General features: G+C 34.3%; 1 protein-coding gene and 1 non-coding gene across 2 annotated transcripts; one reads left to right on the plus strand and one right to left on the minus strand.

The window, feature by feature from the left end:
* Positions 1-974: 974 nt before the first annotated feature.
* LOC136205656 (E3 ubiquitin-protein ligase RFI2) lies at positions 975-7,499 on the minus strand. Its single transcript, XM_065996342.1, has 6 exons — positions 6,923-7,499; positions 5,299-5,468; positions 3,657-3,715; positions 2,320-2,345; positions 1,825-2,215; positions 975-1,725 (listed from the first exon to the last, which is right to left on the minus strand). Exons 1-6 carry the CDS (start codon positions 7,104-7,106, stop codon positions 1,257-1,259), a joined length of 1,299 nt encoding a protein of 432 aa, XP_065852414.1. The 5' UTR covers positions 7,107-7,499; the 3' UTR covers positions 975-1,256.
* Positions 7,500-22,432: 14,933 nt separating this feature from the next.
* LOC136207576 (small nucleolar RNA R71) lies at positions 22,433-22,539 on the plus strand. Its single transcript, XR_010676711.1, has one exon. It is a non-coding gene; the product is annotated as a small nucleolar RNA R71 (small nucleolar RNA).
* The last annotated feature ends 1,778 nt before the right edge of the window (positions 22,540-24,317 follow it).

Raw genomic sequence — 24,317 nt, forward strand, 5'->3', positions numbered from 1 at the left:
ATTTAGTTCTACAGTTTTGAAACAACTAACTTTAGTTTTATGTTACCAAATTTTAGTTTTATGGGAAGATTTATTTGTTTGTTATTTACTATCATATCGGACCTTTTAAACAATAATTGTGTCTAAAATATTTAGTACGCTACTAGCACAATCATAACTTCCTTTTCTGTTAATGCTAATAATATTTAAAATGTTTACTTTGTTACTAATATAGTTACAAATAATCAATAAAAAATATATAGAACTGTTTTGGTTTATCGATAAATTTATTTAGAATCGATATAACAGTTAAATAACTGTCAAACTAGTTCATCCAAATTTTCTATTAGATAGAGCGCTTACTTGAAAAATTAAAACTAAATTTATATTATTTCCTATGTTAAGATTAAATTTGCATCCGAAAACTAGGTTTGACTTACCCCAAGTGTGAAACTAGGACCATACACTATCATTATAGAAACTTAAAAGTTCAAGGGCAAATTTTAAATATAACCTCTGCAATTTCATGGATTTATAGATGAGAGTTTTGTAGTTTTTTTCTTGTAAAAAAAAATTACAAGTTCTCACCGTTAGTAAATGCAAAGACATTTTGATATTGTCAATTTAATCGTTGATGGTTTTAAAATAGAAAGTTTTAAGAATTAAATTTTAAAAAATAAAAAGTTTAATTACTAAACAAATTTAATTCTTACAATTTTCTATTGGTCGAATAGACAATTTCAACCTAAAAATCTTTAATATTGTTAATGACAAGGACTCAACTCATTTTTCATAAAAAAAAAAACACCAATATGCAAATCAGAGACACGAGTTCTATTTGAAATTTACCCAAAATTCAAAATCGGATGACTTTATCCAATTTTGAAGTTTAAAGACCATGATTTTAAAGTTTAAAGACCATAAAGAAAGTCAAGTCAAATTGAGGGGTCACGATTATAATTTACCCCGAAAAGAATATATAAAAGAGAAGGAAATAGAGAGCAAAGTCTAATAGTATATACCATCCAACATGTGATCTTATTATATACCCTCCTCAAAGGCAAAGAAACTAGAGGATGCCATTGCCAATATCCATCACGCAGCCACAATGGCTGCCAAAAGATAGTTTTTCAGGGCCACTCCACAGTTTTTTTTTGAGTCTCTCTGACTCCAATCATCATATATATCGTTTTTCAAGCATACATAAACACCCTTTTTTGTCCCATTTTAGTGGTAGTTTGCTTCACCCAAAAGGATAATCAACACAAGTTACGTTACTATCGATTTTGTGATGGCATTCTCTCCGATACATGATGATGCCTTTGACGTAAGCTGCTCGATCTCATTCCCTGTTCTGACCCTCCTGCGGCCTGATGAAACGCACCCCAACCTGCTGCTTCTCTGTCCACTGGGTTTAATGAGAATGGAGGCAAGTGATCTCTATCCCATCCCCGAAACCGATTTTGAGGGTTTTCTGCTTCTTGGAAGTTCCGACCTGATGTACCTGGTGGCATGAAATAGAATCCGTTCTGATCAGATGATGAGGGCACAGTTTGTGGCAATCCTCTGTGACTGCTGGATCTTCGGCTTCCAGGCATACCCGGTGTCCGCATTGCAGGAGAGTTTCCGGGTTGTTGTTGATAGTATGCCTGAAGTGCTTGAACTCTATCACGAGCCCGTGCATTACTTCCTTGGTAAGGTGGGACCATCGACGATGCAACTGAGCTCCCTGCTCTTGCACTGGAACTGTAGAAATAAAAAGGCATATGAAGTTAAATCCGTCCGCTTGACCAAAAGTGACGAATACTAAGAAAAATAGAAAGTAAAGGGGAGTCGAGGAAATACCCATGGCCAACGACGAATGGATGCATGAATGATCCTGGTCTCAGCAGCTCAGAACTGCTTCTAGCTGGCCTCTGAGAAATGGGTGCAATTGATGCTTGATCGGAGCTGCCAATGCGACTGCTGGTAGTCGAGAAGGGAGGGGAATGGTGCTCCCAACCATGATAAGGGAGATCCATGGCAGGAAAAGCATAGGAGCTAGGAATCTCATTAGGTACTGACGGACCATTCCAGTGATTATTATAATTAGGCCCATCCGAAACACTTCCACTTGAGTTAGAAGATGAGGGATGAATCGGACCGAAATAAGCAATATACGGGCATGGGTGACTTGTTGATGTCACAGCTGCTGTATGTTCTGCAAAAATAGCATGTTGTCCCACTAGATCATGATCTGCAATACATTATTAGGTTGTATCAATGGTCTGCCAGTATAACTTTCATCGGTAAAAACTGGATAGATGAATTGTTAGTTAAGTAAATCGGGGAATCTCTTACATGCATTTGATGAGAAATCCCCTTCCCTGCAATAAAAAACAATAAAAACTGTTAACAATTCAAGAACCATGCTTGAAACATAGAAAAAAAATATAGGCCTACTGAAACACATCGGAGTTGTCAAAACTTAAACAATAGGAATCCAAGGTTAATGCCATCGGAACTTCTCCTTTCCAGTAAGGGAACAAGCCGAAAAAGAACAACTTAAAATATGAGAGAAGAGTTGTACGTTTCCAATCCCGTTACAGCTTCCCTTTGTTCTATTCTAAGGAAATGCCACTTCCATCCGAAAGTATAAAAGAAACGAGTAAATCTGACATCTAGTTGTCACTGACCTGAAACCCACTAGCTCTGAGGACATCAATGGAAGTCTTATTAGGGAACATTTGAAGGAGGAAAGCCCTTCCCGCATTTTCTAGACTTTAAAATTTTTGAGTTTTAGCTATCATGCTTCCATTATTGTTACTTTAGGTTTCCCGAACAGATACCTTTAATCCATTAGCTATCTATATTTTTATATGTAAATAACTATGAAGCACGGACTCTTCCCCAGGGTCGCCGTGGCCGTGTCGGACTCGGTGGGACTCGGCGGTGACACGGCCGGGACATGGGACTCGGCAGTGACACGGATGGGACTCGGCGGGACACGGATGGGACTCGGCTAAGGTGAAAATAGGTAATTAGGGTTCCTGTGATTCACAATTCTCCTGCAATTTCTTTCGTGATTCTTCATCTCTGCAATTTCTTTTGAGATTTCTTTGAAGAATCTCTGCAATTTCTTTTGAGATTTTCTCTCTCTCTATTTCTCCTGCGATTTGCGATTCATTCATCTCCTGTTGCGATTCGCGATTCTTCTTTGTTCATTCTTCATCTCCTGCCTTTCACGATTCGCGATCCATTCTTCATCTCCCTTGTTCATTCTTCATCTCCCTTGCTCCATGACTAAACAGTCTTCATCTCCCTCCTCTAATTTCAGACTTGGTTTCTTCTTCAGCCAAGCAGTATAAATATATTTTTATATCTAATATATGTATAATTAGCAAGTTTTTTTTTATATATATATTTTTATATCTAATATATATAATTAATTATATAAAATTTGCCGTGTTCCGCCGCACCCGTGTCTCGTATTTTCTAAAAATGCCGTTTGCCGTGTCCGCACCCGCGTCCGCACACGAGTCCGTGCTTCATAGGTAAATAACTTTATTTTCCATCCAAAATTTCAATATCAGGCGAGCCAAGCACAGAATAGTAGAGTAAAAAAAGCTTAAATGGAGAACAGTTTCAGCATATTGATGGAAACAGGAAAACTGTTAGTTTTGTCAGAAAATGCTTACTCAAAAAATGATGGGAGCCGTGCTAAGCCACCATATGGACACCAGTGAACTCCGAAGGACTGAAAAACCATTGAAACCCGAATGAATATATAGTGGGAGGTTAATAGATATTGAACAAAATTCCACGCACACAACACAATTTGGTATTAATGCCAGTCAACAAATGTGGTACTACTCTCACAAGCAACAAATACCATAGAATAGCAGCAACAGCATATGCACTTGCACTCTCACAAGCAAATATTTGACCAGTTAAATGATGAATAGCTTCTGCAACTGACCAATTTAAGGCAGTGTAAAGACATGCATTTACGGGAATAAAAATCGCATCGAAGAATAAATTTACAAAACAATTTAAGATTGCACCAAACAATAGTGCTAAACTATAATAAACCAGTTTAATCTCCAACCCAAAGTTCAACGGTCATTTGAAATTAATTTCTTGGTCCCAAGAAAAGTTGCCTTAGGGTTAGCTTCCACATATTTCAACAACATATTCTTTTGCTACTATGTGTCCTGCTTATCAAGGGATCTTTGTAGTACTATTTAATGGAGAAATTAGCTCTCCAATCTCAGATACATATTTTGTGCACATTTGAGAATAATTTTTAAAACTCCGCCTGTGAGTGTCACTTGGTGGCATTTACAACCGGTTCCAAGCCTGGATAAAGGAGGAGGGTTGCGGTAGGTTTGTGGCAGCGTAAAACTTAGCCACATCTTATGGACATGAATTCATGTTAGCCGACCTTGAATCATTTCGGGACTAAGGCTTTGTTGTTGTTGAGAATAATTTTTAAGTTGAACAATAACCCTATATAACTTCTACTTCAGAAACAGTCTACCATCATACTTGCCTCCACATAAGGACTATAAAAGCACAACAGCGATACTCCTGGTCTGAGCCTTAAGGTGGTATACATGTACACCCAACCCAAGAACGTAATCTTGGATTCCCAAGGCTAAACACCACAAACAAGATAGCAGAAGAGCATATTGACAATCACTATTAAGCTAAGAACCCCAAGCAGAAGTACTGAAAGAGTATATGACCATCATTGAACAAATCAGGAACACTACCATTTATTAGAAGCGGAGTGACAGTTGAAACACTCCAAATGATAAACAAATTTTGCTTGGCAAACTGAAGCAAAAGCTTAAAATTTGGAGGAATATAACTACTGAAGTCCTAATTAGGGTAGTGGGGACTTAGTTGAAATGCTTCAGGTAGTGTTGTTTCCATTTTCCCCTTGGCTGCTTAAATTTTTTGCCAAGATAGCCGTTTCAAGAAAACTTTCAATTAATATATCTTTGAGCTTTATATACACAAAAATTTCAAATATGGCATATGCTTTCTCAATTCAATCCACCATTAACAAATACATTGAATCAATAAAAAAAAATACCGGGTTATGAAAATTGACATAAAACTATTGCTTTTGCCTACCTAAAAATGAACAAAAGGTACACAGCGAATTAAACATAAAATGTTGCAACTTATGGTTTACAAATAGAAGACATCATATTCATATGCATAATAGAACTAAAAACAATAGAGCATAGCAGAAAAACTTCATGACTATCATAAACATAAATTGCACAAGAGTAAATTTTTCATGTAACTTTTCCTTTCATATATACTTACCATTTCAGAGTAACCTAGATCGTAAAGGTCATCATCATGAGCCCAGTCGTCCATGCTAAATTCTGGCAATGATCGACACCCATTTGCATATAGCCACTGGCCTTTCTCGATTTTTCGACAATTAGGGCATTGCATAGCACCCTTAATATTAAAAGCTGAACCGATGCAATCTGAATATAATCATGAAAAATTGTCAATGATAAGCACACACGAAACTTTGCTAATAAAATGCCAATGATCATTGAATGAAGGCTACTGAAGAGAAATTTTTGGAACACGAGAGAAAAGATATTGTCTACTTTAGAAGTATATGGTTATTTACAGATACTGTCAGATACATAATGACCAGAACTAATTTTTCAACGCTGTTCAACCATGTATGAACTTCAACATTTCGATCAATACCCTTCCATCATACATAATTGACAATCCACATTTCCTTTTTGAGACGAGCAGAGTACTAAACAGTTTACAGATATTGTCAGATGCATAAAGACCATAACTAATTTTCCACGCTGTTCAACCATGTATGAATTTCAACATTTCAACCAATACCCTTCCGTTATACATAATTGACAATCCACATTTCCTTTTGGAGACGAGCAGAGTACTAAACAGCAAAGAAGTAACGGATTTTAAAAGAGAATCTTCAGCATAATTTATTTTTCCAAAGCCACATTTATTGCTGCTAGATTCTCACCAGCCAATTCACAATCCTAGGAGCCCAAGAAACTGTTACTAGCATATGAGAATAATCAACAAACTTAGAGCACTAGATCAAATTCAAATATGGAACATACCATAACTAGTATGGGAAGAATGCCTATAGAGGAGGATTTGGGCTAATAATTACAAGTTTGTTATAACGGATTCAAGTGACAAAAGTTTCTATTTCTGATCAATTTTCCAGAAGCCCCAAAAGATACAAAATCAATAACTTAAGAACCCACATTTAACAACCAATGATATTCTAATCAATTTGTAACCAGAATGTCTTTTCCTGTTGATTTGATTGGCATGCTATGTTGCACGGAAACGGAAAATGAAACAGAAATGGATACCAGGAAACGTCATTTCTAACAAAAATTAGCGAGGAAACGCTAAAGGAAACAAAAACAGAAACGGACACGAAAAGCGGAAACCCAATGAAGAAGAGTTTCCGTGCAGAAGAGTTGGCAGGTAGTATATTTAATCCAAATAGCAATATCTATAACCAAAAGAAGAAAGAACTTGACTATGATTCAGATTCAACATCTCAACAAAAACAATACCTAATATAAGTTTCCAAAATAAATTAAGATCAAATTCCAACATCTATGAAAAAAGCATGAGAATCCTCTAATCTATTTGCCAATAAACGGTTAGGTTAGCAGCATTTGTCTCCATTCAATATAGATAATCAGAATTGGTAAAATTATCTGATGAAACCTGTCAAATTGCGTCAGATAATTAAAATCAAACTGCACAATCACATCATAGTAGAAAGCAAAACAGCAACAAAATCGAAGAACACCCACATCACAAAAAACATTATACCCAGATCTCGACATTTGCAACAAAAAAAGCGGAGCTCCACATTATCTCTTCTGAAAACATAAAAATTGAATTTCACTTTGCGACTCACCCAAATGGAATTGATGTCCGCAATGGAGCTTGGCCCACGATCGATCTCCGTTATCCGTGACTACCTCGAGACAAATCGAACAAGAAACCGACCCAAATGATTTTCCTCCTCCACCAGCAGCATCTCCACCTCCACCGTCTCCATCATCAACAACCAAATCATTTTCACTGTTCCCCAACCCCATCAAACAACCACCAAAATAAAATTAAAAAAAAAAACCCTAAATCCCTCAGAACCAACACCTTCTGATTCTCGTTTTCCTCTTCTCCCTCCCTCCAAGCAAATTAACCCAGGCGATGAACAAAAGAAAGAAAAAATAAGTTAGGGGGATGATGATGATTAAGCAGAAATGCTTAAGCTATGTAGAGGATTTGATAGATAGATGGATAGATAGAAAAATGAAAGGAGATTAAAAGGATGTTGGAAGAATGTTGTTGATTTAGAAAAATGGTTGTTTAGGATTCTTCTCTTCTTCTTCTGGTTGTTTTGGGGTCTCCTTTTGCCTTTTACAGTCTCTCCCTTTCTCTCTCTTGTTTTGCCTTTTGTTTTTCTTCGCTTCTTTATCTCTCTTCTCAATCTTGGCTTTGTGTCTTGAGATGGTTTTGTGCCGTTAGATTTGGGAAGTTGGATTACTGTTGGTAATAGCAAGTAATTCCTTTTTTTTAATTTCTTTTTAATTTACACGTTTTTTAAGAAAATAAAATAAAATTACAAAAAAAAATTTTGGTAGGCAAAGGAAAAGAAAAGAAAAAAACCGAAAACCCTTAGTTCGGGATTAGCCTGAGAAAACTAACTCCAACTTGATCGGCAGAGAGAAGCGAAAAGAGGAAGTCCAGAGGGGAAGAAAAGGTAAAGATGTCAAGCATCATCTCCTGGCCCTCGGCCGCCAGGCGGTCAGCAATCCTGTTTTGCTTCCTGAAAACATGCTCAAAACTGATGGAGTTGAAGGAGGAACATAACCTCTTGATCCCTTTTAGCAAATTTTGGTTACCTAAGCAAAAGGACTTATTTTCAGAAATGTTTTTTTTTATAGAAACGCTTAAATCTTTAATAGATGAACAAGCAAATACAACAATAATATAAGGAATAAAACCTTATAAAATATATAAAGGTATAAAAACGACTACAAAGAGCAAAAATAACCATAAAAGGTATTAAAAATAAAAAAGAACAAGAAAATGTATACTTCTCATAAATTCAAATTCGTAGAAAAGCATCTGCAATCCAATCATCATCATCATTTAAGCCGATCTAAACATTCAGATATGAATCTTTTCTTTTATTGCGACCACGTAGATCAATTGATCTACGAACAAGATAAATCATTTCTGCTCGTGCTAAATTCGAAAAAGGTATAAACGAAAGAATAATAGAGAACAGATACAATTTAGATGAATAAGGCGATCATATGAATAATGGTACAAATTTATTCTTAATATTATCGTTGAATCAATTTCGGAAATTATTAATGAAATTCTCGTCAATTATAAATGTTGTTATCTTTACTATATATGTTTGTTGTATTATAATTAGTAATAAATCGATATATATGTATACAAGTGAAACAAAAAATTAAAAACATTATCTCGTATTTTGCATGTTTTGAATAAAAAGAATTAAAAAATATTTCATCGAGATTGAATATATTTTTTTCTGAACCAATTGTTATACAACTCGTCCATAATACGAAAAAAATATTTATATTTTCTTTATTTAGATTTGAAATTAGCTCGACTTGTCAATATTACAAAATAAAATTATGTATACAGTTGTGTTTTAGGTGTCAATATTATGGTAACTTATCCTCGATTATAATAAAGGAATGATAATATTTGACCCTCTAAAATTCAATTAAAGAGTTGAGTTTCAACTTCATTAGTAACCTTAAATTTTTCAATTTTAGAAAAATGGAATTTGTACACTTTGATTAGAGGTGACTATTATCGAGTTCGTATCTAATTAACTACTGGATTAGAGTCAAATGAATTAATTCTAGCCCAATTAACAAAATTTATGTTATAATCATGTCAATCAGGTCATTATGATTTTGTGTTATGTTTGCAGGTTATGTATTTATTATTTGTGTATATAATGACATTTAAAAGTATAAATATATAATAATATTTCTATATAGGTATGTCATTTTTAAATTAGTAAGTTAACCCAACCCGATTCGAAAGTTTAACTTAAAAACTATTTAACAAACATTTAAGTCACTAATATCATATTGGGTTCATGTAATATATTTACAAGTTACATATATATATATATATATATATTTTTCTTTATTATGAATGAAATGTAAAAATATGGAATGGAGTTATGTTCACCAATGGTAATTGAATTTCTTTTTATTTTATTAATTAAGACGATATATAAAACATGATAAAATATAATAATAATTTAAATATTTATGTGATTTTAGAGTTAACAAAATACTTATAATTCAATTCATGTCAATTTTGTGCATGTAGAAAATTTGATTATAGTAACTCAAAAATATGAGCTAACCGAATAAAAGAGAGCGTTAGATTTGGGAAGTTGGATTACTGTTGCTAATAGCGAGTGATTCCTTTTTTTCTTTTTAATTTACATGTTTTTTAAGAAAATAAAATAAAATTACAATAAATTAATAAAACGTAAAAATATAAAGTATAAAAAATGTTGGTTGACTATCTTCAAAAAAAAATGTTGGTTGACAATAACAATTTTACTTCTAATTTCATGAATAACAGTATAAATTTATTCTTAATATTGCCATTGAATCAATTTTAGAAATTATTAACGAAATTCTCATCAATCATGAATATTATTATCTCCACTATATATGTTTGTTGTATTATATTTAGTAATAAATTGATATATGTATATAAGTGAAACTAAAAATTAAAAACATTATCTCATATTTTGCACGGTTTGGATAAAAAGAATTAAAAAATATTTCATCAAGATTGAATATAATTTGTTCTGAATCAATCGTTATACAACTCGTCCATATTTTTTTTTCAACTCGTCCATAATATGATATGAAAATATTTATATTTTCTTTATTTGGATTTAAAATTAGCTCGACTTGTCAATATTACAAAATAAAATTATGTGTACAGTTACGTTTTAGGTGTCAATATTATGGTAACTTATCCTCAATTACAATAAAGGAATGATACATATTTGACCCTCTAAAATTCAATTAAAGAGACGAGCTTCAACTCATTAGTAAACTTAAATTTTTCAATTTTAGAAAAATGGAATTTGTACACTTTGATTAGGGGTGACTATTATCGAGTTCGTATATAATTAACTACCAAGTTAGAGTCAAATGAATTAATTCTAACCCAATTAATAAAATTTGTGTTATAATCATGTCAATCAGGTTATTATGATTTTGTGTTATGTTTGCAGGTTATGTATTTATTATTTGTGTATATAATGACATTTAAAAATATAAAATATATAATAATATTTCTATATAAGGTATGTCGTTTTTATATTACTAAGTTAATCCAAACCGATTCGAAAGTTTTACTTAAAAACTATTTAACAAATATTTAAGTCATTAATATCATATTGGATTCGTGTAATATATTTACAAGTCATATATGTATATATTTTTTTCTTTATTACGAGTGAAATGTAAAAATATGGAATGTCTGAGTTATGTTCACAAATGATAATTGAATTTTTTTTATTTTATTAATTAAGACGATATATAAAACATGATAAAATATGATAATAATTTAAATATTTATGTGATTTTAGAGTTAACAAAATAATTATAATTCAATTCATGTCAATTTTGTGCATGTAGAAACTTTGGTTATAGTAACTAAAAAATGAGCTAACCGAATAAAGGAGTGTTTCGCTCCTTTCAAAAGAGATGGTACCGATACTAGTCTGACAAGTGTCTGCTAATCCTACTCCTAAATTTGTTATTGTTGTCTTCTATACTCTTCTACATGCGGGCAGCTCGTTCAAACAATTGGCCAAATAATCCGTTCATGACGTAGATAGAATGGGTCAAGGTTATGAGTTTGCATTGACCCATTAACTTAAGTGTGCAAGCATATTTAAGTCTAAACTCTAACTATATAGAACACATAACTCACATTCCTTCATTTTTAGATCGTGGATTTTTGTGTCTTCTCCGTGTACGCCCCGATGTAACTTATACGTGACCGTTGTTACGCAATCAAGGTTCGTTCTTTTGTTACAACCAATCTCAACGAATTTCATGCTACAATCGGTAGCCCGAGAATCGTTATTAGATTCATGTTGAGCGATTTTCGCAAGTGCACGGTATACGCTTGTAGTAATAAAAGATATTGATCTCACAGGGAACGTTTTTTTAACAAAACTTATTTACAATCGGTTAAAATTACTTTAAGGTTTATAATATGGAAAAATCGTTTAATCGGTTTTGGTTTTGAAATTGCTAGAATAAGAATTAGATTAGAATATGAAGATGTTAGAAAATATCTGATTTAAGAATGAATTTACAAAACAGGAACGTTTTAGTACTTTAGAAAAGTAAACAAGTATATTTGTTTGCATTAAGCAAAGAAAACAACTTTAAACTTTGTACGAATTATAAAGATGAAATAAATGACGGAACCTCTAATTAATTGGCTTTGAACGCGACAAAACCCTTTCGGGATAAATTGCCCTTAATCAAATTAAAACTCTTTCGAGATAATAATTTGCCTAAGTGTTCAACAAAGTTTCCTTGTAAAGATTTTGGATTAAATACGTTTTAATGAAAACACCAGCAGTCACTTTAGTGGATTGGTTACCATAAGTGCTGCATAAAAATCTATCGAATAGAACGGACTTTATTAGATGAAATATAAATTGATACAAGTTTACAGAGAACATGGAGCATTGAATTCTTCGACGGCGTGCAAGTGAACGGGTTGTCAATCCTTTCCTTGGGTTTCGTTAGAGTTTGTCAGGCTCAGGGGCGAATCCTCTACTCAATCTTCTCGCTGAATCTTCGTAATAGAGACTGGGTCGGTCCACTACCAAAATGTAAACTAAACTGGAACAATGTCTAAACGCTACTGAATTTGTTATTATTTAGTAAACAATGTGTGTATATCATATTGCTTTTGAATAGAATCGAAATCTAACTTCTGAATCACTTGATTCGGAATTTCTGCATAAATTCTACACTAATCGCTTTCTTCTACACATATATCATTATATCTTCAACTCTCCATCAACTCTTTATTTATAGATGTTGAAGAGTCTTGATTGAAGTGTCGTGTCCGTTGTGAAGGATCGTGTCCACTGCGAAAGGACGTCTTTATCCACCCGAACGATCGCGTTTCGTCGAAAATGAAAGTGTGTAACTAGGCTTCTAAAATCTCCTGCTCGTACCGAGAATATTAAATTCTCTATCGAGAATGGGGGAGCATCAATTGTACTTCGGACGAAGGGAAGGAGAGGCTGAGGGACGCGTGTCGCGACCGTGAATAGCGGGGGCCGCGGTCGCGGCACGGAGCATTTTTCACTTCTTCGCTCTCATTCGTGTCCTCGACTTGGCGTTATTAATTTTCGTCGTCTTCGACTCCTTTTGTAGGGCTTTTCTTCTATTTTTGAGCTCTTTTTACTCCTATTTGGATTTTACCAAATATTTATGTACCTTGCATGAAAGAAACATATTTGAGAGTAAAAGCTTTCTAAATGGTTATAAATATCATAAATTCGTAGCAATATTGATGTAATTATTGATGATATTTTAGGTATATTTTGGGCTTAACAAATCTCCACACTTAATCTTTTGCTAGTCCCGAGCAAAATTTCACTGAACTTATTCTCTAACTAATCTCTTTATGAAAATAAAACATATATCTCTGTTTTACCTTTTAAATTAGTTAAGCCGAAAAGACTAACTTCGCATGACAAATTTATACGCAAAATATCAAACTAACTTAGTATAAATACGATATATCATTCGTCTTGTATTTTCAATTTTGAATTGAAGCATTCGGGACGAAATAAGCACGCATGTTATTGAGTCTTTCGTCTCAAGGCATTTCAAAGCACAAAATTTCTTTTCCCAAACCTAAACTAATATATGAAATATATTAAATATTTAAATAAGTACTTGGGTTAATTATTGCTTAGTTACGCCCGAGATAAGGGTGGTCTTGATCGTAACTTTATACATATTTTATTGCTTTGTGTTTGCTTAAGAGGTACCGACCATGCCATGGGTGGACGCAATCGTTACTTTAAACTTATACACACTTATAATTATTATTTTTAAACGTTCATTCCATACCTCGATTGTGATAAGGGTGGTCGCAACCGTGGCCAAAAGTAAACGGTACTTAATTATTCTTCCCTTTCATACCTCGATTGTGATAAGGTTGGTCTCAATCGTGGCCAAAAGTTAAGAATTCAACTAATTGATTAATTAATAAGAAATTTAAATTTTAAATTTGGGAAAAAAAAATAGCACATTCATCCTATATTGACTTAAAATTCAACATGTATTATGGCTAAAGTTTCCTTAAAAACTTCAATTGGTGTTAATGTAAGACGAAATCAAACCGAGCTAAAATTGTTAGTTCAATTTAATGCCTATAAACCTAATTGAAAAATTTAAAATAAGATTTATTGTATCATGATTTCATGATATAAAATAGAGGTTGAAATAAAGAATTTTTTAATTAAATACATTCACTCGAGACAATTTTTACTTAAAATCGTATCGGAGATTTGTGAAAAATTTGAAAAATATTACCCGTATAGAAATATAATTTCTAACGATAATGATAACCTAAAAATAATCATATTAACTTATGATTAATTAATTTTTTTTAAAAATATATGAAAATGTAAAGTTAATAAAAATAGCGTTTTAAACAAGTTTATGTTGCAAAATACGTTGCATTTGTTATAAATGATTCGTTGCATTTGTTATTTGTGCTAAAAAAATGAAAATGATGTACATCGCCTCCCACACTTAAATTGGACCATGTCCTCAATGGTGCAAAAGCGAGATATCAAGAATAATAAGCAAAAAAATTAAGCATACAAAATAAAGATAGGAATGGTGCAAATGAAACATTCAACATAAAATTGAAAATTGAAAATTGTACCAAATTATAACAAGATAATAAAATTAAAGAAAACAACCTAAGCTTGAGGTGGGGAATCGGGAGGTGTAGGTGACGTCTCCACATTGCGGCGTCGGAAAAAGGAAAGCATCCGATGCCGAGTCGATCGATGTTCACGCCTCAAAAGGTTGAGGTTGTCATTCATCACCATATTGTTTTCAACCAAATCATCAATTCTTAAATTCATTTGACGATTGTTGGAATTGATTTGGTTCAAAATCCTCCGCAAATCTACCGGATCATCCTCCGCTTGAGGTGCTTGGGGTTGTGCTTGAGCCGGTGGTTCATCCTCTTCGCCTTCCGCCTCTCTGCCGCCTTCGGTACCTACAAATTGAGAACTTGAAGCGCCACCACCCATAGTGCCACGAAGATGGGCAATTCGGGTAGCATAGGAAATAAAGACGGGAGGTCCTTGTGGAAGCAATAAATGACCTCGCTCAAGGGCCGAGATGTCCAAAAGCGGAACATACCCACGGTAGGTGGTCATGTCATAATCGTCCAATTCCCCCCGTGCTCCCAACACAAGAGCGGTGATAAAATTACAAAGAGGGATTTGAATGGTACTAGCCCTCGAAGCACGGAACAAATTATCGAACATGATGCCAATGCTATCAATCCTCAAACCTTTAAGCAAACTATCCAAAACATACAAATCCCGAACCTGAACCTTTGAACTCTCAACACGCCCAAACAAGGAGAAACTCAAAAATTTATGAAAGAAGAACACACAATTGTCCTTAATCAACTTGCTTGAAGTGTTCTTAGAATTAAAATAGTCTTGGTCCGAAAGAGTTTGCCAAACCGCATCATTATCAAAATCTTTAGGCTTATCATAAAAATCAGAAGTAGGGAAACCAAACATATTTCCCATTGCTTCATAGTCAATGGTGTAAGGGATACCATTATTCCTAAAAGAGAGTGAAGTTTTCTTCTTGTTCATGGTCAAAGTGACCAAAAATTCCACTACATATTCATTAATACGCGGAAAACGCATATTAACGAATTCTTGCCAACCCAAAGCTTCAATAAAGGCATCAATTCGAGTAGAGAAATTTAATGCTCTTACCGAATGGAAGTCTAAGAAGTGCATATCAACAAATTAGCGGTCGGCTTGAGAAAAATGTTTGAAACGAGCGGCTTCCTCCTCCGAAAAGATGTCGAAATAAGCTCCACATTGAACCCGAAGGCGATTAGCTTCCGTAACGGCGGGCTTGTTACCAACACGCTTAGTCCTAACCATGGTGATGGTGTTTTATGTGTTTAGGGTTTGAGAAGAAGAAGAAGAAGAAAAAGAAATTGAGAGAGAAAGTAAAGCTTGAAGATGAGTTTGGGGGTTTTGAATTGGAAGTGATTGAAAAATAGAAAAGAGGATAGAAATTGGAGTGAATAAATTGGGAAGAGGAAAAGTAGATTTTTGGGGAAGAGTTTGGAGTAAGGGATTGGGTAAAAATAGAGGTGATGTGAGGTTTGTGTAAGAGGTAGGTTTATATAGGGTTGTATAGGTAGGTGAATAGATAGAATAGGAATAGGAATAGGCAAAATTTGGTGTCAAAATCGGATTGAAAAGGGCAAATTATACGCGTGTCGCGACCGCGAATGGCAAAGCCGCTGCCGCGGCACGCGATTTTCAGGTAATTTTTGCCCTGAAATTTTGCCAAAGTTTCTGCTCATACCGAGAATTAATGAATTCTCGGTAGAGAATTGGTAAAAATGGCCTATGTTGGTGCCTTCTAACATGGTTTGTGCAATTTTGTTGAGGAAATGGTTCCTGAACTTAATATTAAGTGTTCCTGCACTTAAAACTTAAATAAATGTCATTAATTCCAAGGAAAACCAAAGGTTTAAACTTAATAAATTGAATTAAAGTATAAATAAAATTAAATGTAGATATACGTGTTGAAAAATAGAAAACAATATTAGTTCAAGTGAATCCTTTTTATCTTAATTCGAGTAAGAATAATTAGAAACTACCCATATGAAATATGCTAAGTATAGATAATGGATCAAATGGATAAAAATTAAGAATTGAATGAAATAAGATCTTTATTATTTTAACATATGTACAAGTAATGAAAACAAACTAATAATTAATACAAAACAAAATATACACAAAAATAAAATGAAAAACATAAACTATTCTACATATTCATCCCTATCTAACGGGATATTTCTAGCCTTAATACGATCAATTTGAAACTGCACGAAAGTTTCACGTTCTGGTGCAGACAAAAATTGAGGCCCTGCTCGAAAGACACGTTTCACAAGTCCTTCGTGCTCGAGAAATTCATAGTCAATTATCGGGAAGAATTCATCATCACTCCAAGGAACATCAATAGTACCCTTTGAACCGAGAATTATTCCACAGATTATGTTGCCGAACCCAATCTTCTTATCTTTGGATCGAGAGGCGGCAACAAGACCTTCCATCAGAATTTTGGAAGAATCCATTGCATTTCCCTGGAATATATCTCCAAGAACATACAAATCTGTGTCACGGACCACACTACTGAATGTGCGCCCGAATAAACTGTGACACAGAAATTTGTGTAAATACAGCATGGAGTTGGAGCGAAAAGAGTGATTATAGGCGAGTTTTGAATTGAATCGCCAGAATCCAGTGAGCATTCTCCAAATGTCTGAGGATGTCATGTCTCGTCCAGGATGACGTTTGATTGTATCCCTCGGGGGAAAACCAAACCAAGCATGCAACTCGGGATAGCCGAAAGTAAAGATTTCGCCTTCCCGATGAAAACTGAGACGTACTCGTCGTTTATTAGTAAAACGCACGGTACAGAAGAATTCGAGTATCCAGTCGCCTATTATTAGAAATCGCATTTGGGCGAATTTTGTCCACCCTAGGCGCTCCATATAGCGGCTCATGTCATAAGAAATGCCTAATTGGCTATTAAGAAATTCATCCATATACAACATTCCGGTGAAGAATTTGTAACGGTGATTCCAATAACGCCTACCTTCATCGTGACTGAAGATAGGAAAAGGCGCCCCATATCGCTTGGATAAGTCTGGGCGTTTGTTGATTGAGGCAGCATTGTGCCTAGATGGTTTGTTCTTGGTAGGCATGATGCAAAGTTTGTGTTACTTTAGCAAAGAACGGTGTTTGCAAAGAAAATCAGAGTTCTGACAAAGATGAAAAGAATTGTAACAGAACTTGAATCCTCTAGGATTAATTTATAAGAGTTTAAGATGAAAAGAGGTATCGTTTTAATTATGAAAATGTATAAATTGCACCTTTCGGGAATGAAGAAACTTAATGTTTCGTTTGCCAAGAGGTTTGTCGAAAGGGTTAGGAAGTTTCAGACCTGATAGCGCAGAAATTACGCGTGTCGCGACCGAGAATGGCTAAGCCGCGGTCGCGACACGCGATTTCCTTGCGGAAATCAGGCAACGATGGCTCTTCTTAATTCACGGTAGAGAATTTAAAATTCTCGGTATGAACAGAGAAATCCTAACCTATTTGGACTGTTCTTAAAAAGAGGATTCTCGGCAGGGAATTCTAAATTCTCGGCAGAGAATTGCCTGAAACTTCAAATTCATCTTAATTTCCTAAAAATTAAATCTAAAATCATGAAATAAAAATATTTTATGTATTTAAATCATAACATAAAGTCATCTAATCATAAAAATGGCATTTTGAAAAAATAAAATAAAATAAAATAAAATAAAATAAATGAACAAAAATATAAAAAACAGTAAACGAAATAAACTGTGTAAGATAAACTGAGTAATTTATACGTCAGATAATCTTGTTACGAATGGAATTTCAATTTGTGAAATATTTTCGTAATAGATTTTACATCGATTACCATTAACTTTGAATCGAACTCCGGTAGGACCTTCCAGTTCTAAAGAACCATAATCGAATGTTTTGACGACTAAATATGGTCTTAACCATCTGGACTTAAGTTTTTCCGGAAATAAACGAAGTCGTGAATTAAATAACAACACTTTATCCCCAACATTAAAGTGTTTGACTTTAATTTTGGCATCGTGCCATTTTTTCACTTTTTCTTTATAAATCTTTGCATTTTTGTAAGATAGATGACGTAATTCATCTAACTCATTCAAATTGAGCAAACGTTTCTTACCTGCTTGTCGTAAATCAAAGTTTAGTTCTCTAATAGCCCAATAGGCTTTATGTTCTAATTCGACAGGCAAATGACATGCCTTCCCATACACTAAACGGTACGGAGTCATTCCTATTGGTGTTTTAAATGCAGTACGGTATGCCCATAATGCATTATTGAGTTTAGAAGACCAATCTTTTCTAGAAGATGAAACTGTTTTCTTGAGAATCCATTTGAGTTCTCTGTTTGATATCTCCGCCTGACCATTTGACTGAGGATGGTACGGCGTTGATACGCGGTGGCGTACTCCATATTTTTTCATAAGCGTTTCAAAACTCTTGTTTATAAAATGAGTACCGCCATCACTAACGATAACTCTTGGACAACCAAATCTACAAAATATATCGTCAAGAAAATTAACGACAACTTTAGAATCATTCGTCGGGGTTGCAATTGCTTCAACCCACTTTGAAACATAATCGACAGCAACTAATATGTAAGTTTTACCATTGGAAGGGGGAAAATGTCCCATGAAATCTATTCCCCACATATCGAAGACTTCAACTTCTAATATGGTTGTGAGGGGCATCTCATCTTTCCTTCCTAGATTTCCTGTTCTTTGGCACTTATCACAATGAGTAATAAATGAACGGACGTCCTTAAACATCGTAGGCCAAAAGAAACCGCTTTCAAATATTCTAGCTGCTGTCTTATTAACTCCATTATGTCCTCCATAAGAGCTAGAATGGCATTCCGACATTATGGATTCGTATTCATTTTCACCAACGCATCTCCTAATTATCCCGTCACCACAAGTTTTGAACAAAAAGGGATCTTCCCAAAAATATTGTTTAATATCGAAGAAAAATTTCTTCTTTTATTGGAAATCTAATCCTTCCGGAACAATATTGGCTGCAAGATAATTAGCAATATCTGCATACCATGGTGACATGGCACTTTTTATTTGATAGAGGTGTTCATCAGGGCAATCATCTCGTATACCGGTAGTTTCACCTATAGGACCGTTTTCATCTTCAAGTCTCGATAGATGATCGGCGACAAGGTTTTCAACTCCCTTTTTGTCTTTTACTTCTATATCAAATTCTTGCAACAATAAAACCCATCTAATTAGACGTGGTTTTGCATCCTTTTTAGCAAATAGATATCTTAATGCAGCATGATCAGTATAAATAATAACTTTTGAACCTAATAAATGTGACCTAAACTTGTCACATGCAAAAACTACGGCTAACATTTCTTTTTCTATTGTGGTGTAGTTTAATTGTGCACCAGACAGTGTGTGACTTGCATAATAAATGACATGAAGTTTCTTATCTTTCCTTTGACCTAAAACACATCTGACAGCTAAATCACTTGCATCACACATAATTTCAAATGGTAGATCCCAATCGGGTTTAGCAATAACAGGTGCACTGACTAAAGCTGTTTTCAATGTTTCGAAAGCTTTAACGCATTCTTCATTAAAATCAAAGGTTGAATCTTTCATGAGTAAATTAGTAAGTGGTTTGGAAATTACAGAAATTTTTTTAATAAATCTTCTGTAAAAACCAGCATGTCCTAAGAATGATCTTACTCCCTTAACAGTAGTTGGAGGGGGTAATTTCTCTATTACTGAGGTTTTTGCTCTATCTACTTCTAATCCTTTTTCAGATATTTTGTGACCTAAAACAATTCCTTCGTTAACCATGAAATGACATTTTTCCCAGTTTAATACCAAATTTGTTTCTTCACACCTAGACAAAACTTTATCCAAATTTTCTAGGCACGAATCAAAAGAATCTCCATAAACTGAAAAATCGTCCATAAAAACTTCCATGATATCTTCAATGAAATCATTAAAAATCGCAGTCATACAACGTTGAAATATTGCAGGTGCGTTACATAGACCAAAGGGCATTCTTCTATATGCAAATGTTCCGTAAGGACATGTGAAGGTTGTTTTATCTTGGTCATCCGGGTAAATGTATATTTGAAAGAATCTGGAGTAACCATCAAGAAAACAGTAGAAAGCATGACCAGCTATCCTTTCGATCATTTGATCAATGAAAGGAAGAGGAAAATGATCTTTCCTAGTTGCTTTATTTAAATTTCTATAATCTATACAAACCCTCCAACCAGTGGTGGTTCGCGTAGGTATTAATTCACCTTCTTCATTCCTTACAACTGTTATGCCTCCCTTTTTAGGTACACAATGGATTGGACTAACCCATTCACTATCCGAGATAGGGTAGATGATTCCATTGTCCAGAAGTTTAGTAATCTCATTTTTTACTACTTCCTTTATGTTCGAATTTAGGCGTCTTTGCCTATCCGCTTTAGGTAGCTTATCTTCTTCTAAATGAATTCTATGTATCACAATACTTGGATTAATACCTTTTAAGTCTGAAATTTGCCAACCCATACTTCCTATCCTATTTCTAACAACTTCTTTCAATTTCTCTTCTTGGATTTGTGTTAATTTGTTAGAGATAATAATAGGTAGAGAATCGCCTTCGCTTAAGAAAGCGTACCTCAAATGACTTGGTAATTCTTTAAGTTCTAATTTAGGTGGAACTACAATTGAAGGCGGAACTGGTCCATCTTCTCGAATCAAAGGTTCTGGGTCCTTATCTTCTAGTGCCTCACTCATTATAGGTTCTATTATTTCTTCTTTTTGAACAATGTCATTTACACATTCTTCAATTAAATCAAGTTTCATACAAGCCAAATCTTCCATAGGATATTTCATCGCTTGGTTCATATCAAACTCAATCTTATCATCTCCTATTCGTAAAACTACTTTCCCTTCTGACACATCAACTAGAGCACGTCCCGTGTTCATGAACGGTCTACCAAAGATTAGCGGACAATTTACATCATATGCAAAATCTAAAATAACGAAATCGGTAGGAAAAATAAATTTGTCAACTTTAACTAAAACATCCTTAATTATACCGTATGGTCTTTTAGTGGTTTGATCCGCTAATTGTAAAACCATATTGGTACGTTTGATGTCTTCTTCTAAGCCTAACTTATTAAAAATAGATAATGGCATCAAGTTAATACTTGCTCCTAAATCACAGAGACAACTGGGAAATTCAATATCTCCCAATTTACATGGAATGGTAAAACATCCGGGATCTTTGAGTTTTGTGGGCAAATTGCTTGACACAATCGAACTGCAATCTTCAGTTAGCGAAATGGATGAAATTCCTTCCCAACTGATTTTCTTTGAAATTAAATCTTTGAGGAATTTACCATAATTGGGAATTTGCGTAATTGCATCCATAAACGTCAAATTAATATGCAAATTTTTAAGTTTGTCTAAAAATGTTATAAGTTGTTTGTCATAGTCCTTGTTGCGGACTTTGTGTGGAAAAAGTGGTTTGGGTACAAAAGTTTTTGTACTAGAGTCAATCGGTGCATCTTTTTGTTTTAATGTATCTTCTTTGGACTTTGGTAAATCAGTTCCAGGTAAAGTCGAATTTCCGGGCATTTTCGGGCCTAAGTAGTTTTTCCCTGAACGAAGAGTGATAGCCTTAACATGCTCTTTCGGATTTTCTTCCGTATGGCTTGGAAGACTTCCCTCTTTGCGGGATGGAATTGATTTAGCGAGTTGTCCAATTTGAATCTCCAAATTATGGATGCTAGATGATTGGTTTTTAATAAGCTGATCGAATTTATTCTCGATCCGTTTAAAACCATCGTCGTGATTACTTATTTTTCCGCTCATAGCATCAATGAATTTGTCGATTTTAGAAGATAAAGTGCTAATCGAATCTCTTGATTGATTTTGATAATTAGTAGTACGATTTTGATTAGCATTGACATTATTATTGTCTCTCCAGTTAAAGTTAGGATGATTTCTCCATCCAGGATTATATGTGTTGGAATAAGGGTTATTATTTTGGTTTTGCCCCTGGATAAAATTTACCTGTTCAATTTCACTCATACCTTCGTAATCCACATCCGTTTGGATTGGTTGAGCATTAGGATCACACGGTGCCATAAACCTATCAATTTTGTGCGACAATGCAGAAAATTGGGCTTGCAACATCGCTACTGGATCAAGATTCACTATACCTTTAACTGATGATGTAGTTGAGGATGATGGTTTTGCTACTGGTATGTGTCCACGTTCCGCGGGCCACATACTGCTGTTGATTGTCATTTCCTCCAAAAGTTCTCTTGCTTGGGCAGATGTTTTCTTCATGAATAACCCTCCAGACATAGCGTCCAATGAACCTCTAGTTGTAGGATTTAGTCCATTATAAAATGTTTGCATTAAAAGTTCAGCGGGCAATTGGTGGTGTGGGCATAAACGTTGAAGTTCTTTAAAACGTTCCCAAGCCTCATAAAGAGTTTCACTATCATTTTGAGAAAAATATGTTAACTCTTTAATGACTCTTGCGGTTTTTGCTAAAGGGAAAAAATTTGATAAAAATGCTTGGGCTAATTGCTCCCAAGTCTCAATTGATGCGGCTGACATAGAAGTTAACCATTCTTTGGCTCGATCCTTCAAGGTAAAAGGAAAAAGGCGAAGTTTGATTGCTTCTGCAGTTACATCAGTAATTTTAAAAGTGTCACAAATTTCTAAGAAATTTGTCAAATGGGTATTAGGATTTTCGTTAGGTAACCCGTAAAACGTTACATTATTTTGCAACATATTAAGCAATGCAGGCTTAATTTCAAAATGATGTGCATTAATTTGGGGTCTAACTATACTGTTTGTTACACCGGCCACTCCTGGCCTAGCGTAATCCATAAGTGTGGCCATAACTTCTGGCTCGGTAATTTTAGTTTTTATTGGGGTTTGGTTTTTCCTTTTCTTTTCTTTCTTGTTCTTTTTAAGAGTTCTTTCAATTTCTGGGTCAATAGGATCTGGTGACGTGCCCGAACTTCGAGAACTGCGCATGAACTTGAAATTTCGCACGAACAGAAACTATCTACAAAACAGAATTTTGAAAAATAAATATGTTAATAATTAAAAATAAATAAAATGTGAAAGTTTGAATAAGTATGAATAAACCTAGATTCGTACTAAAACACGAAAAACTTAAAATTTTGTCAAAAATTTTGGCGTTCCCCGGCAACGGCGCCAAAAACTTGTTGATCGATTTCCGCAAGTGCACGATATACGCTTGTAGTAATAAAAGATATCGATCCCACAGGGAACGTTTTTTTAACAAAACTTATTTACAATCGGTTAAAATTACTTTAATGTTTATAATATGGAAAAATCGTTTAATCGGTTTTGGTTTTGAAATTGCTAGAATAAGAATTAGATTAGAATATGAAGATGTTAGAAAATATCTGATTTAAGAATAAATTTGCAAAACAAGAACGTTTTAGTACTTTAGAAAAGTAAACAAGTATATTTGTTTGCATTAAGCAAAGAAAACAACTTTAAACTTTGTACGAATTATAAAGATGAAATAAATGACGGAACCTCTAATTAATTGGCTTTAAACGCGACAAAACCCTTTCGGGATAAATTGCCCTTAATCAAATTAAAACTCTTTCGAGATAATAATTTGCCTAAGTGTTCAATAAAGTTTCCTTGTAAAGATTTTGGATTAAATACGTTTTAATGAAAACACCAGCAGTCACTTTAGTGGATTGGTTACCATAAGTGCTGCATAAAAATCTATCGAATAGAACGGACTTTATTAGATGAAATATAAATTGATACAAGTTTACAGAGAACATGGAGCATTGAATTCTTCGACGGCGTGCAAGTGAACGGGTTGTCAATCCTTTCCTTGGGTTTCGTTAGAGTTTGTCAGGCTCAGGGGCGAATCCTCTACTCAATCTTCTCGCTGAATCTTCGTAATAAAGACTGGGTCGGTCCACTACCAAAATGTAAACTAAACTGGAACAATGTCTAAACGCTACTGAATTTGTTATTATTTAGTAAACAATGTGTGTACATCATATTGCTTTTGAATAGAATCGAAATCTAACTTCTGAATCACTTGATTCGGAATTTCTGCATAAATTATACACTAATCGCTTTCTTCTACACATATATCATTATATCTTCAACTCTCCATCAACTCTTTATTTATAGATGTTGAAGAGTCTTGATTGAAGTGTTGTGTCCGTTGTGAAGGATCGTGTCCGCTGCGAAAGGACGTCTTTATCCACCCGAACGATCGCGTTTCGTCGAAAACGAAAGTGTGTAAC

Source organism: Euphorbia lathyris, chromosome 9 (genome assembly GCF_963576675.1).
Source record: "Euphorbia lathyris chromosome 9, ddEupLath1.1, whole genome shotgun sequence".
Lineage (NCBI taxonomy): Eukaryota > Viridiplantae > Streptophyta > Magnoliopsida > Malpighiales > Euphorbiaceae > Euphorbia > Euphorbia lathyris.

Coding starts and splice junctions, on each gene's coding strand:
- LOC136205656 (XM_065996342.1), bottom strand. CDS start 7,106: ATGGGGTTGGGGAACAGTGAAAATGATTTGGTTGTTGATGATGGAGAC. Junction 2,346..3,656: donor CGGCTCCCATCATTTTTTGA/GTAAGCATTTTC, acceptor TTTTTATTGCAG/GGAAGGGGATTTCTCATCAA. Junction 1,726..1,824: donor CCATTCGTCGTTGGCCATGG/GTATTTCCTCGA, acceptor TTATTTCTACAG/TTCCAGTGCAAGAGCAGGGA.